Raw genomic sequence first — 15,509 nt, 5'->3', positions numbered from 1 at the left:
GTAGCCCACCACCCAGCTGAGGCTCTGCTGCTCTTTACCACCTCATGCCGATGATGGCCAGTGAGAGCACGGAGGGGGGGGGAATGCTGCCTCCAGCCCACTTTTAAAGTGGGTTTCGCCACTAGTATATAAATAAAAGAGCCAATGCCTTATTCTATGAGCAGGAAAACAAATTATATTAATCTGTCCTATCTTAAGTCGCTCTATCTTCCTTTCACAAGACAGGAACCCTTTCATTGTCAGTCAGACAGTGAGAAGATCCTAGAATGTAAGAATTTCCCCACAAGGACCCAAATTGAGTGGTTCTAATCTCAAGAAGATAAGTAGCGCTTAAATCCAATGGGAATCAAGTTAGTTGTGGTTCATTTTGATCTTTAACACATCACATCTTTTCAGGGTTGAGAGCAGTGTTTTTTTTGTTTTGTTTTTTAAGCAGAGCTGTGATTTGTAACTGTGCCACCTACATTTTGATATGGCACTATATCAACTGCAATACATGTATAGTTCAGCAGTGGCCAGGTGCTGTACTTTTTTCTTTGTGAAAGACAGCCATCCTATCACTATGTTCTACCCTATGGAAGGAACAAACATACTGAGACAAAGACCCATAGTTCTGTTTATACCTGAAATACTTGTACAACTAGTTTTAAAGTGTGCTTAGGCATGTTACATGATGGAGATTAAGTTGCCCAGCAACATTCCTGCACACTGCATTACAGATAAGGGCATTTTTGAAAAGAAACGAAGAGCAGTTTTATTCAAATCTGTTGTAATGATGGCACTGTAGCAACAATAATATGTTGGTTGATTTACATTCAAAGATTACTGATGGTTTGATTTGAAGGTTCCCTTCAAGTGGAAGGCACTAGCAGAAGGAAATCCTCTATCCATTTTTTGGATTTTCCATTGGAACAGTTGCTCCATGTGCTACAAGCCACAATATTCCTAAGGGTCTTCTGACCTTCAGGAGCTGCGTTTGGGTGGCATGGGGAGTGTTGCAGGAAGCTAAAGGGACTGGGAAGTGTCCATCCCACTATCAAACTTCTTGCAGTTCTTTGAACCCAACTGTGAAACAGCGTACCAGACAATGAACCAGGAACTGTTTTGTATCAGCTGAGCACCTGGCACAAAATCCCTTCCATTGGAGTAACTGACACGTGCACCTTAATGTAGCAGTAAGGAGTTTGTGTGTGTGTGACTCTTTCACAACATTCACATGTATTCCAAAAGTATATGTTACATCCAATCATATTAATATTACCTCCAATTGCCATCACTACTCTGGATCTGAACCAGTAAGTAACCTGCATTAATGAAACATAATATCTTGTATTTTGTTTTTTAACAATGGGTTATGTGTTCTATTCACACAGGACAAATTTACTTCTGGTAGAGGAGGTGTTATGAAAATAGGCAAGCGCAAAAAATGGAGGAAGCAGTTTTCTAGTCACTAGTTAAAATGTCCCAACAGTTATGTAGCCAGAGATCTTGATGCCGAGCTGCTCTATTTGAATGGGTAGGTAAAGATAAGAGGGCACCCCTCGCTATTCTTGTTTTCTCTGGCTACACAAAAAGCATGACAGGTGCTCGAGAGCTGTCATGGATATCATACACTTATCCTGACCCTGATCATGCTTTAGCTACTTCATTCATCTTACAAGTTTCACAGCATTGGTTTATTCTAAAAAACAAACGTCAGGAGAATAGCTGCCCTGGGGCAGTCTTGCGTGCACAGCACATAAAAACATAACATTAAATAGATTTTTTTAAAGTCAGGACAAAATAACATGAAATAACTTATATAACATTAAGGTGAACAAAGAAACAAACTGTAAGAAGCACACAACAGTAGCAAATGCAACATCTTTTCTCTTGCTTCAGTTAGCAATGGAATGGCCTAATTTCTCAGCAAGACAAATTTCATCTCTAGGATAAGATATTCTGTCTTCATAGGTTTTCCCCATAAGAGGAAATGAACATAGTGTGCTGATTTCTTCTGTAAAATTTCAAAAGATGCCAAAATCCATTTTGAAAAATAAAATAAAGTGCTAAAAATAATTACTACTCTACATTGCAGCATGGAGTACTCTGAAAGCCCACCCACTGCAAACGACTTAGGTCTGTGCTGGGTTGACTGACCAGCAATAACTTTGCCATCAATGTTATCAGGAAGTGGTTGACCCATTTTGCCCTCCGCTTGTGCTCAACAGAAGCCAGAATGGACAATGAAAGACACCACAATAAGCCTGTTTGTTTTGACCCTGGGAAATACTGTAGACTTTGCTTTCTGAACTTTCTCCAATGACAGCTTCTTTCTCTGCTGCCAACTGGGGACGAGATGATTTCATCATAAATGACAGCCTGGCATTATGAACTCTTATTTCAAAAGGAATCAGGCAAAGAAAAATCTCAATTAGATGATGGTGGGAGAGTTTGTAACATAATATACCAACTTCAGCCCTGTTTAGGGCTATTCATCTGATTAAACCTGAATGTGAAGAATGGGGTTGTGCCCTCTGTCCACGTCCCTAATCTACATATATCTGGCGATCCCATTTGCCTGGAATCTTCTTGATGTAAGCTGAATACCAATAGAATCTGGCACATGGGATCCATACCCTGTATTTGTCCAAGATACAGACTGCGGGAACAGAAACCTATGCATATTTCAGTGTATATGTGTAGGCTCTGAACATGCAACCCTCATCACTCTCTCCACATGCAAGCACTTTTTTGATAAGCAGAACAAGTGCTAATACAGCACTTTGTTTTCACTTCACTTGAAGTCACACTTAGCAGGCCCCTGATTTTGTAATGTTGTATGTTTCATTGTTTTCACCTTTTTGGAGATGAACTTCCCTGCAGCTGAGGATGGTTAGTTGCACAAATGGACTAGCTGTGCCAATACAACTCTGACACATATGCTGGTATAATTGACCTCTGTACCCCCAAAAATGTTTATAAAATGTGGTCATAAAGAGCACATAAATTATTTCAAAAATAGCATTTTGGGAAAAAGAGAAGGGGTATAGTGGGAACAAGACCTGAACAATTTATACATAAATAAAGAGAAATACAGCAAGTGAAAAATTGGCACGTTTTTGAGTAGCTGCTAACTTGGGATCTTGGTGGTGATGTAAAAAATAAAAACAAAGCCCCAAAAGCAAAGGATAACTTTGCCTCCTGGAGCAGTTCTGCTAGTTCTAGCAGTTTACATGTCAATTATCCCGCAAAATTAGTAATCTAGATCATCATCTCAAATCAATGTAAGGTTGTTGTTGTTTTTTTAATGCCAGACATTCTTTGGGATCACTACAACCTTGTTGAGGTCAGTCGTTTCATCCCCCTCCGCTGGGCTAGATTGGAGGATAATACAGGTTCCAGTCTTGGTGCCTGAGGAGTTTGGTTTAAAGCAAAGTAGGTGGCTGCCATTGCGCCCTGTAGAATAAAAATACACGTGACATTTAAAAACTACTCCTTCATGCATCTTCATTCCCTATTTCCCAACAGGTGATTGAAAAGGGAGTATCTAAAACAAGACAAATAATGGGATGAAAAGCTTTTTGCTATCTACTGCTGTCCTAGGGGCTTTGGCTGTGGGACACCAGAGCAATTTGCTATGTGCATGATCGCAAACAGCGACTAGAAAGTTAATGTGTAAAGCGAGTTAATATATACTGATTTGTGACTGATTTGTTGGTTCCCAAACGTGTGCTAGCAAATAAGGGGTGTCCACTCCTGGGATGTTATTAGCTGGGAGTTGATTGTTTTTACTGCTGTATATCTTGGATACTTTGTGCATGGACTATGGTGTATTTTATTGTATAGTTTTTGGACTGTTTTTAGTGGTAATTTTATTGGGGATTTTTATGCACTGTTGTAACCTGCCACAAGCCTTTTGGGAGTGGCTGGCTAGAAATTTAAATAATAATAATAATAATAATAATAATAATAATAATAATAATAATAATAATAATAATAATAAAATAATCAGTGACTCCTTTGTATTCAAATCCTGTAAGTCCCAAATCAGCTTCAGCTGGTCCCTGCCAACAAAATCTAGCATTACAAATGCACACACTATCAGTTCAGTGTACCAGAATGAAAAGTTGTTAAACTGGTGAATGAAATAACAGCTATACTCATTGAATTTTGTTGGAGTCACCAATGATGATCACTGACCTTTTCTAAGTGCAAACATACAAAAGAGCTGATTTCTACTTACTTTTACGAGGTGAACATCCTGTCTGCTGAGCTGATTTTGTGAAAGATATTCCCTGTTTACTATCCATGGGTGTCTTACAACTTGGGCTGCTGTTAAGCGCTGATGGGGGTCTACATGAAGCATCTTGGATACAATATCCTGTTAAAAAGGGATTGCAGAAAGCAAGGGAAAACTTGATTACGTTCAAATGTGATTCCAGGTTGAAAATATAATGTGTGAAAATTCAGAATGCTGAAGTGGAAATTAAAGAATGTGTCCAGGCTCCGTCCCAGATGTCCAAGGCTTTTCCGGGAGACCATACCTCACTCAGACTGGTGCATGGGGGACAAGGCATCCCCAGCTCATCTCATGCTGATGAGAAGCCACAGGGTGAGCCACCCTAGTTAGGAGAAGCCACCATTGCTGAAGGCAGCCTGGCCCACCATATTCCCAAGCCCCAGTGAGTCATGCTGCGGTGACACTGACCACCAGCTTTTGCTGGCAAAAAGGCCAAGGACGCCACAGCAGAACAGAAGAGCCTCACAGGGCACTCCCACCCTAGGAAAAGGTCGAAAGGCCCATGAGAAGCTGAGTCAGCCCAGTGCTAGGTCTGGCATGAAATGTACCCTACGGCCTAGCAGCTGTGCAGGTGGGAAAGGCGAGGCCGTGGCCTCATGGCTGGTGTTCCAAGCTGCCCAATATCCAGCAGGCAGATGGGTGTGGCCTTAGCTGCCCCTTTAAAATCTCAGAGGTGGGAGCATGGAGGTGGAGATCAAAGAGTCAGCTGGGTATAAAGAGTCAGCCAGGGGTTGGATGCAGGAGGAAGAAGTGTGGACAACTGACAGAGAATAGATAGTGAAGTAGGGAGGGAGAGAGAGAGAGAGAGCAAAGAGAGAGCAGAGAAATAGGAGAGTAACACCAGAGAGCAAAGGAACAGTACTGGGAAGAACTGTGGGCCCAAGGGATGGGGCAGCTGGAAGGGGCAGATGGGCCACCAGAGGGGACTATCATTTTAGGAGGAGCCCAGAGGCCTTAACAGAATGGTTTTAAATTTTAGGCAATTACAGGAGGGAATCAATGAGAAAACATTTATTGATTGATTTGATTTGTAGATTTCCCTTTTCTGGCAATAGTTTTGGGGTGGTTAACAACATGTAAAAAGTACATGGTTTAAATACAGTAAGCAGGTAAAAACTACTTTATTTATAATATAGAAGATATAGATGCTTTAGCCATCCCTCTAAATATAATTGCTGGCTTGAGTTTGGGGTACAAATGCCTGGACTCCGATGGTTGGGAGTGATAGAGAGGAGAGGAGGGAGGCCTGTTTCAGTGCTGCCAGGATCCTCACAGCGAAGGCCCCACATCCGGCCCATCCTCCAGCAGCTGCACTGACTCCCAGTTGAATTCCGGATCAGGCTTAAGGTGTTGGTTATCACCTTTAAGGCCATATGCGGTCTGGGCCCAGTATAACTGAGGGACCGCCTCTCCACCTACACTCCTCAGAGAGCCTTGCGCTCTACTACATCCAACCTCCTGGTGGTCCCTGGCTCCAAGGAAGCCCGCTTGACCTCAACCAGGGCCAGAGCTTTCTCCATTCTGGCCCCCACCTGGTAGAACGAGCTCCCAGAGGAGATCAGGACCCTGACAGAACCTAAACAGTTCCACAGGGCCTGCAAAAGGGAGCTCCTTCGCCAGGTATTTGGTTGAGGTCGACCAAAACACTGCTTCCAGTTGGTCCTCAAGCTCTCCCCCCCTACGACCAACATTAATCGGTTGCCCACAGGGTCCAGTAAGAGTTGAGCTGAGGCTCTTACAATTTCTATTTTATAGTATTATTGTTATGATCTTGTTAAATTATTATTGTTATAATATTACTACTGTTACTGTTACCTGTTACCATGTGTTAATTGTATCCTTCCCTGTTTTCTGTAAACCGCCCTGAGCCCTCGGAGAGGGAGGTATAATAATATAATATAATATAATATAATATAATATAATATAATATAATATAATATAATATAATATAATATAATATAATATAATATAATATAATATAATATAATATAATATAATATAATATAATATAATATAATATAATATAATATAATATAATATAATATATAATAATCTTTAAATAGGACAGGGTCCTATTAAATGAAAGAGTAAGGCCACCTGGGGAAGAGTTAGGGCGGGCCCTGTCCAGGATAAAAACTCAGAGGGCCCAATCAGGAGCCGCAAAGCGGCTCCTGATTGGGCCCTCCGAGTGTCCATCCAGGGCCAAGCAGCCAATGGGGAGGCGCGCAAAGTGCCTTCCTATTGGCCCCTCACCAGGACAGACCAAAATTCCATTCACCCAGCCCAGTCTGGCTGCCAGTCTGCTCCTGACCACCGCAGGGAGAGGAGGTTAGCAGGCCTGCCAAGGGGGACGGGAACACAGGCTGTGCGAGCCCTTTTCGCCCGAAGGCTGTCCTAATTGCCATGTCCAACTGCAAATTGCCTCAGAGACCTGACAGAGCTGGCAGGAGGCTGCAGAGTGCTCCCCCTCCCCCCTTCAGGCCTGCTGCGAAGGAGCCTCTGACAGGCCCTGACTGAGGGAAGGAGGCCTTTCCAAGAGCAACGCAGGGGAGCCTGAGGGCCTTCCTTTAGAGGGAGGGGGGACTTTCCCCTTCTGCCAAACAGTTGCCTGACAGGGAGGCCACAGAAAAGCCCCTTCTCACTTAAAATACTGCTCTGGCCGGGGGTTAGACACAGCCAAGCCATGTGTCTTTCTTCTTTGCATCCCTCTGCAGATTTGAGGCCACTGCACAGCGTTATTCTGCAGAGGAAGCTGGCTCTTTTGTCTCCTGTTTCATCTGCACAACAACCCGGTGCAGTAGGCCTCAAGTCTTTCAATTCAACAACAACCTGTGTGGGAAGCCTTAAATGTTTCTTCTCTACCACAACCCTGTCCAAAGTAGCCTTTTCTGCCTGGGGAGCTGATCTTTATACTCTGCAGGTGAGCTGTAATTCCAGGAGCTCTCCGGGCCACACCTGTAGGTTGGCTACCCCTGGGTTGGAAATATTCCTGGAGGTTTGGAGGTGGGACTTCAAAATCGTACAATGCCTCAAAGTCCGGCCTTCAAAGGAGCCATTTTTGCCTGCAGTTGGGAGGGAGTGGTGCAGGAGTGTCCCTCCTGGCCTTTGGGTTATGGCTAGCCCTTATCAGCAACTTATCAGCAACTACAATCAGTTTGTATTCTGGGGCACAGACAGGCAGACCTGCATCAGTCCTGTGAGTCTGGAAAGTGCAGGAAGATCTAAATAAATATTTACAGCCTGAAACTAAATAGAGAACAAGTACATGTCTGGAGACACATAGTAACTGAAATAGTAACTGGCAAATAACCTTGTCCTGGCAAATAAAAAAAACAGTATTAAAAACCTTATTGTCAAGACTGCTGTGCACAGACAGTCTTCCTCTTAGGGTTGCCAGCTTCCCTGTGAGGCTCACTACCCCACCTCTCTCATGGGGAGTCTGCTATGGGGAGAGAAGGGGAAGACGATTGGAAAATGCTTTGAGACACCTGAGGCCTGCTGGGTCACTGCGGCCCATTCCCAGTTCTCTCAGATCTCTCACAACCCTACATACCTCACAGGTTGACTATTGTGGAGAGACAAATGGAAAAGGTGTTTGTAAACCGCTTTGAGACTCCTTTGGGTAGTAAGCCAGTAAGCAATAGGGTACAAAAATCCGTTCTTCTAAGGAGCAACCATGAAAGAAGCATGTGGGCACATAACATTTTACCGACAGTGAAAATATGGGAGACAGAAGGAACAGGGTGGACACCTGTGTACTGTGACTACCCTATGTGTATTAGGGCAGAGGGGCATTTTGGTGAATGTGGCCTAATTCACACAAGAAGGTAAATGACGCAGAACTGGGGGGAATTGGTTGCCATGTAATCTTCCCCTAAGAAGAGTCTCCAGTCTGATTTTCACATATCTGAGGACATAGCTCTGGAAAGCTCATCTGTAACCACTATGCCACAATTCCCAAAGGTCAGTCCTCTCCCACACTCAACGAACATTCCACACCACAGGTTCTTGACACCCATATCTCCACACCCATGGCCTCATTTGCCACCATGCCACCACAACCTCCCACACAACACACATGACAACCCCATGCCCTTACAGACTGGGCAACTCCTCCCCTTCCTCTTCCCACTGCCAAGCTCTAGCGCCCGTTGTATTCTTGGAGACAACGGGCTTTGCCCCTAGTATAATAATATAATATAATATAATATAATATAATATAATATAATATAATATAATATAATATAATATAATATAATATAATATAATATAATATAATATAATATAATATAATATAATATAATATAATATAATATAATATAATATAATATGTGTTTGCTGCATGCAAAGTTACCGTCCTACCATGCAAATTCATTTATCCTAACCAGTTCAGCGTATCCCACCCTAACCAAGTAGATAGAAAATTTTCACTAGAATACTGCTGGGGAAGCTATAGGACAACCACATCATTCAATCACATGGGCTAGGATCTTTTGGGCCTTAGCCATGTATAGCTATCAGTGTTACTGCAGTGCTGGGAACATTAGATCTGTAACCTGGCTAAGGGGGCATGCTGGGAGCCAAGCCTACATCAGGGCAACAGCCAGCTCAACTTCCAACTGAGTCAGCCAGGGGAAGAGTCAGCTCAGAGAGGGAGGCAGAGCTGGGGCAAAGCAGAACCCATGAAGTGATGCCTCCCCATTGCTCAGGAAATGGTGTGGCCCCTCAGCCCCCTCCTGACCGGTCCAGGGCCTGCTACAGGAGTGGAGAAATTAGGAAGATGTGAAGGAAGTAAATGAAATCTGAGACTGAGACACAACCCAGGAAAATTAATTGTTCACAAGTGTATCTGGGGGACAGATAAACCCAGACATAACATTTATTTTGATGTTAAAAGGGAGGCAAGAGATAGGTGATTTGGATCTGGGCTGCATGACTGGATACAGGGGGGATTTAGCATTTGAGAGCCTTTAATTCCTCAGTCTTCCACATGCTGGGTGACCTTGGGATGGTCCAGTTCTCTTAGGACTGTTCTCACAGAGCTTTCTCAGCCCCACCTACCTCACAGGGCATCTGTTGTGGAGAGAGAAAGTTTGTATGCCATTTAGGAACGCCTTTGGGTAGTGGAAAGAGGTGTTTAAAAACCAGCTCTTCTTCTCTCCCAACCCATGTTGTTTCCTGGTAGAAATCCCCACCAAACTATTAGCCCCAATAAAGCAAAAGACCAGTCCTACACAGGTGTCATTCTTTTCTGCCCTACTGTAAGTAATGGCAGGTTAGAACAGAAGATATAACTGATTTCTATTGGAGAAATCATGAACAGAGAGGATTAAGCTTCTCTTTCACCTAAGCCATGCCCCTGTTTTAAATTATCCTCATTCCACACACAGCTTTTAAATATTTATCCAGTTGGCATCGCATCCAGTCCTGTATTTCCCACACAAACATATTGGCTAGCTCTTACAGAGATGTTCATGGCCGAAAAAGCCTGGAAGGATATATCTGCTTACCTTGGCAGCATCAGATATTGAATCCCAATTTCCTCCAGTAAGTGCATATTTTCCACTGCCAATTCTGGCCAGAATCTCCTCTGGAGTATCATCTGGACCATTTGCAAAAGGAGTGAATCTGTTAAACAAATAAGTGTTATATTAAAAGTTTATTTGTACCACACAAAGTTACCAGATATGGTTGTTTTATGTACTCTGACACAGGAAAAAAAACATGAAAGAAAAAATTATAGCATGACTGATGAAAATAAGTGATGTAGGAACACAACTGCACCGTCTTCTAAAGTGCACCAGTCACTTTGAAATATTCTCCGAGGAAAAGAGATTGATCCCACAAATGTCTTTTTTTACATGCATTCCTTGTGCCTAAAGAATGCTTTACTTAAAAATATAAATAGTTCTTTGTTTTCTTTAAACAGTAAAACACTCTCATGTTGACCTACTCACCCCTCCCAAAATGGCCAATGATGGGCCTGGAGGGGGTGGGAAGGGGAGGGACCCCAGGTGGGTGTGTACACAGTTATGCTTCCCAACCATATTCTGCACCATTGCAATACTTCTGGGGTTTACTGAAGCCTGAAGAATGTTTCAGAATCTTAATGGTAAAAAGGTGAGAAAGGCTGGGTTAGAGTAAAGGAAACTCAGCATATCTGGACACAGGCGGGTGCTATAGTTCCCTATGCACTAGACCCAGACTGAATATGTGTGGTGCTTCTTTTTTTCTATGTGGGACCTATTCTGCACACAATAGATAATGCACTTTCCGGTTTGCACCGGAAAATCCAACTGCCAAAGCACATGTAAAGTGCAGTGTCCTATGTGTGCAGAATAGGCCCTGGTCTCTTCTCTCTGACTCCTCTTCCTGTGTCTTTGTTCTCTTGCCCCCTGGTCTTGAAGAAAGGAAGAGAGTCCTGCAAATATCTCCTGTGCAAGCAAACCAGCGACACACTCATGATATCATACTTGGCAACTGCAAACATATGTTGCTGGATTAGCTAGCCACTTGTAACAGAAAACAGTATTATTTAAATTAGACTTCTATTTCTGCTACTACAAAAATAAAACACATATGAATATAAATAAAGTTCAATAAAAGTTCTTATTTGTTGAAGAGTGTTTAATTACACATGATTCCTATCCTAACTGCAATTTAGCTACATTAACCAATACATATTCCCAAATATTGTTCACTTTGCAGAATTAATCAGAAATTGAAATTTTCTTCATTAAATTATGATAGGGAAATGTCTACCCTTATAACAGAAGGAAAACAGGACAATTCTTTTTTTAAAGAACAATTTAAAGCACCCACCAGATACTGAGTTGGATTCTACCTAGATTTCTACACGTACAAAAACGGAGGCGATCTTTGCAAATTCTGTGGCAGCTCAAAACATCTGAAGAATTCCTTCAAATAGACCGTGAGGAATAATCGGGGGGGGGGGATGTTTCCAAAGGTTTTCCACAGAATAAAGGGGATCAGCAAAGAGTGCAGGTCCTGTTCTCATTGACGCCCATTTGTCTGTTAACTGTTACACAGGGTGGGGACTTCAGAACCAATATTTAACTCCATAATGTGTGAATCAGTCATTTGCAGATTCTGTCTCTAAAAAGGCTACTGCAGATAAACTATATTGACTATATGTTTTCTACAGAAGGCTCATCAAAAGTACAAGAAGCAGGCACGGGAAATAGATTGTTATATTTCAGGGGAAAATAGTATTGTATATATTAATCATATTATTGTCCTTATATTAATAGTATTGTATTAGCATTGTACTTGACCCAAAAACATGTTTGCTCTTTCAGGATGTGTAAAGTAAATGTGAAATCTTCATTAGCTAGAACAGCCACTCAAGTGGACTGGACTTCTTTCCTCTATTAATGGTCATTTATACATGCAGGCAACTAGCTTGAGAGAAGTTCAAAGGAACAATTAGTATCATAAAAACTGGAATCCACAAGAAAATTGTGGGAGTGGCTATCCCATTTCTCCCACCTTTACTTCTCTTCTCTATTTCTCTGTCTTTCTTCCTCCTGCCACCTGTTCTCTTATTCTCTCTCCCCTCCATACCTGGCATTCCCACTCTCTATCCCAATCATTTCCCACCTGCCCACCTGCAATAACAGTGATCAGTGATCCAGGAATCAACAGATCTCCCAACTACATACTCTAGTTCCCCTTAGCATTGGTAAGCAGGTTAGGCAATTCCTGGAGATGTGGATCTTTACTTGAGACAGTGAGGATTGGGGGGGGGGGGGACCTCAGCAGGCCACAATGGTATATAGGCTACATCTTCCAAAACATCTATTCTCTCCAGTGGAACTGACCTCTGTCATCTGGACAGCAGTTGTAATTCCGGGTGGTCTCTAGCCCTCACCTGGAGGTTGGCAATGCTAGTTCCCCCAGAGGAAATTGCTGCTGGGGTGTGTGTGGATTCTATGGCATTATACCTGGCTGATGAGCCTTCCCTCCTCAAGCCCCACACCCCAGGCTCTATCCCTTAAATGTTCAGGAATTTCCCAATTTGGAATTAGTCACCCTATCTGCTTCCCACCCAAGAGCCAAGCTAGCTTTATCTGGTTCTCTGTCTTCAGTATTCCATTGCTTCCCTCTCTGCAGCCACTACCTCGGAAAAACTATGATCTTACGCTAGAGTAGGGACCAAAGCAGCTTATATTATTCTCCTCTCTTCCTTTTTATCTACATGATGACAACCCTGTGAGGTAGGCTAGGTTGAAAGTATGTCACTGGTCCAAAAACAACCCGTGAGTTTTCATAGCAAAATGGGGATTTAAACTTGGATCTCCCATATCCTACTCTGAACTGCTGTGCCACATTGGCTGTCATAGAGTGGCTGCTGTTGAACAGCAGCAAGCAGCCAAGCTTAGTAGGAGTCATGCAAAGTCAGCAAGTATCAAGTCACTTTGTGGTTGTTGCCAGGCCTAAAGTTAGTAACCTCAAGGTGGGATATGGAATTATCCCATAATTACAACTGAGCACCAGATGACGATCAGTCTCCCAGGAGTAAATTATTCCTTTGGAGGGTGGACTTTGTGGTATAATATTTGATTGAGGCCTCTACCCTGCCCAAGCCTTGTCATCCTCAGACTCTTACCACAAAATCTCCAGGAATTTCACAACTTGAACCTGGCAACCCTAGTCATGCCGGATCCCAATGAGTCCTGCCTCAAAAGCCAAAATAGGCTTGCAAAGGGCTCTGCCTTCTACTGACAAGCCCAGAATATTGTGGTATCCTAGCAACAGTCACTGAGGGAATCTGTTACTTAAAGCTACAGGCACTCCTTTTATCATTTTCAGGTTTTTAAACTTCTAACAGGTTTGTGTGTGTTTTTTTTTAGATTTTATATTTATCTGCAAATCTGGGCTCCTTTTCAACTTTGTAGAAAGGTATACCTTGCCCCTTCTCAGCTCCAGTCATCGGATTTAAGTATTCAAAGATCTGGTTGACTTTGCTGTTATAATATAAGAAGATAGGGGAATTCTACTAAACATAAAGCTTGACATCAAAATGAAAACTAGGAAGTCATTCTAAGAAGTGAACACATAAGCAGTCGCCATAGTTGACACTCATAGGACAATGCTCCCTTCGTCTATCCGAAGCAGATCTGATAGCCAAAGTAGATATAACAGGGTGATCTGTGCGTTTATTCACCTGTTATTTTCCTCATAGGTTTAATAGCAACCACATGGTCAATTTCTATCTAGCAAACCATGTATATGCGTGTGTCAAATAGCCTCTGCCATCCCCATCCCTGGTAGGGCTGCTGGCTCTGAGTGAGGAAATACCTGGAGATTTTTTGGGGGGAGGGAGTTTGGAGAGAGTGGAGTTTAGGGAGAGGAGGGGCCTCAGCAGAGTACAATGCCATAAAGCCCACCTCCCAAAGGAGCCTTTTTCTCCAGGGGAACTGATCTATGCTGCCTGGAGATTACAACAAACAGTAAATGGTAAATACCAGGAAAAAAAGAAAGCTGTGTAATTATGACTCTGAAATTATAGTAAATAATGCTTCCAAAAGTGTAAAAATAATAATTGATAAAGTATCATAGACAATCGTAATAGCCAAATAATGAATGTATAATAATACAACAATTCAAGTGTGATACACAAACTTCAGGCAGCAGTTCAACGGGTTAGTTCCAACTGAAGTCCAAAGGAGAATCCGGTAGACCGTTTCATTGTACATCTGGCCAATCACTTTTTGGAAAGTGAGAGGAATGCGAAAGGCTGCATGTCTTAACTTTGTTTTCCCTAATCGTGTTAAGTCTGAAGGTCACAAGAAGTCTTCTCAGCAATAAGCAAAACTGTTCAGAAGCAAAGGGAAAGTTGGGGGGAAATGCATCTGAGATAGAAGATGTAAGGAATAGCAAAGGGATCACCTCTGTAGATAACTAGTTTTGTGTAAGTTTGAGAAAAATGCTCAAGTTGGAACTACAAAGACATTGAAACTAAAAACATTTACTTCAACCATCCTTTTGTCAAGCCCCCCCCCTCTTCATCCAATGCAATCTCAGAGTGCAAGATGAAGTGAAAGACTGGTGCAGGGAAAGGGGGAAGAGGGAAGAGGGAAGAAGAGATGCTTAATCCTTTTCTCAACAACATTTCCTGATTAAATAAAAAAAAAACACTCCTCCAATTTGCTTTTACCCCCATAGGGTACCCAGTTGGCAAAAAAGCAAAAGGAGGTTCTTGGGACACGGGCTTTCCTATCTACACCTGCTGAGTCCTTAATTGGAGATGTCTGGGATTGAAAATGGCACCTTCTGCATGCCAAGCAGATGCTCTTCTGCTGAGCCACAACCTCTTAAACATTTGCTTATACCAAACAAATGCAGTAAACATTCTCCTACGAGTGCCAACAACTGGGCACCTACCATGATAGTGCAAATGTTGATGAAAATCAATTAACGTTCTAATCATTAAATCAATCAGTCAATGGCTGCCCATTCTAGTGGTTGTTCTCAACTAATGTGAGAAAATGATAGTCAAACCTAATGAAATGCCAAAGATCCAGCACAACTTTATTGCTACATAGTAGCCCTCCGAGGCCCAATCCAGTTTCAGACGCTTCCCTCCTGACTTTTCTTCCCCATTATTTGCCCTGCTAAAAGTAACAAGCAGGCAACTAGTTTTTCTCCAAAGAACTGCAGCTCCCAGATTAGAGATGACAACTGTGTAATATGCTTTGGAGTTCATGAAATAAGTTTTGCAGTTTATCTCCAATGGTAAAACTTCAGTTTAAGTAAATACACCCAAATGTTTTTCTGTGCAGTGTCTCTGCCATTAATGTGCGGCAAAGACTCGCCGCAGCCGCTGGTTGACGCTGTGGAGGGCTGGCTGGAAGCAGATGCGACTGCCCCAGCAGCCCTGGCGGGCTGCGTGCTTGCGCAAAGAAGGAAAGGCGGGACGGTGGCGCCTATAAAAGCGCCACACGTGCAGGTCCCAGCCTCTTCTCCAGGACGCCGCGGAGCAGCTTCCCTCCCTCCCACCCTATTTCAATGTTTAAGGTGTATGTTCTCTGTTAATTTTTCGTCACAGTTGCGGGTTTGCATGGGATGGAGCCTGTTGGCAGGGAGTCCGGTGTGCGATCGGACTTCCTGGAGTTCGGGACCTCGGTAACAGGTGGCATGTAAACGAGTGCGGCTTACCCAGCTGGGAGGCCAGGGGCTCGTTTTGCCAGGCGGCCTGGGGACA

The 15,509-nt window shown here is 42.9% G+C and overlaps 1 protein-coding gene across 4 annotated transcripts in view; it reads right to left on the bottom strand.

Moving 5' to 3' along the window:
• Positions 1–3,261: 3,261 nt before the first annotated feature.
• RPS6KA2 (ribosomal protein S6 kinase A2) overlaps positions 3,262–15,509 on the bottom strand; it is a 304,496-nt gene continuing 292,248 nt past the window's right edge. For all 4 annotated transcript variants that reach the window (XM_077347780.1, XM_077347797.1, XM_077347789.1 and 1 more), the window contains 3 exons: positions 9,793–9,910; positions 4,226–4,363; positions 3,262–3,438 (listed from right to left, as the gene is read on the bottom strand). In XM_077347780.1, coding sequence (XP_077203895.1) covers positions 3,313–3,438; positions 4,226–4,363; positions 9,793–9,910 — 382 coding nt within the window. In that variant the 3' untranslated portion in view covers positions 3,262–3,312. The remainder of the gene's footprint in view (positions 3,439–4,225; positions 4,364–9,792; positions 9,911–15,509) is intronic.

This window comes from Paroedura picta, chromosome 1 (genome assembly GCF_049243985.1).
Source record: "Paroedura picta isolate Pp20150507F chromosome 1, Ppicta_v3.0, whole genome shotgun sequence".
Classification (NCBI taxonomy): Eukaryota; Metazoa; Chordata; class Lepidosauria; order Squamata; family Gekkonidae; genus Paroedura; species Paroedura picta.
This window is presented reverse-complemented; position numbering and strand designations above follow the sequence as displayed.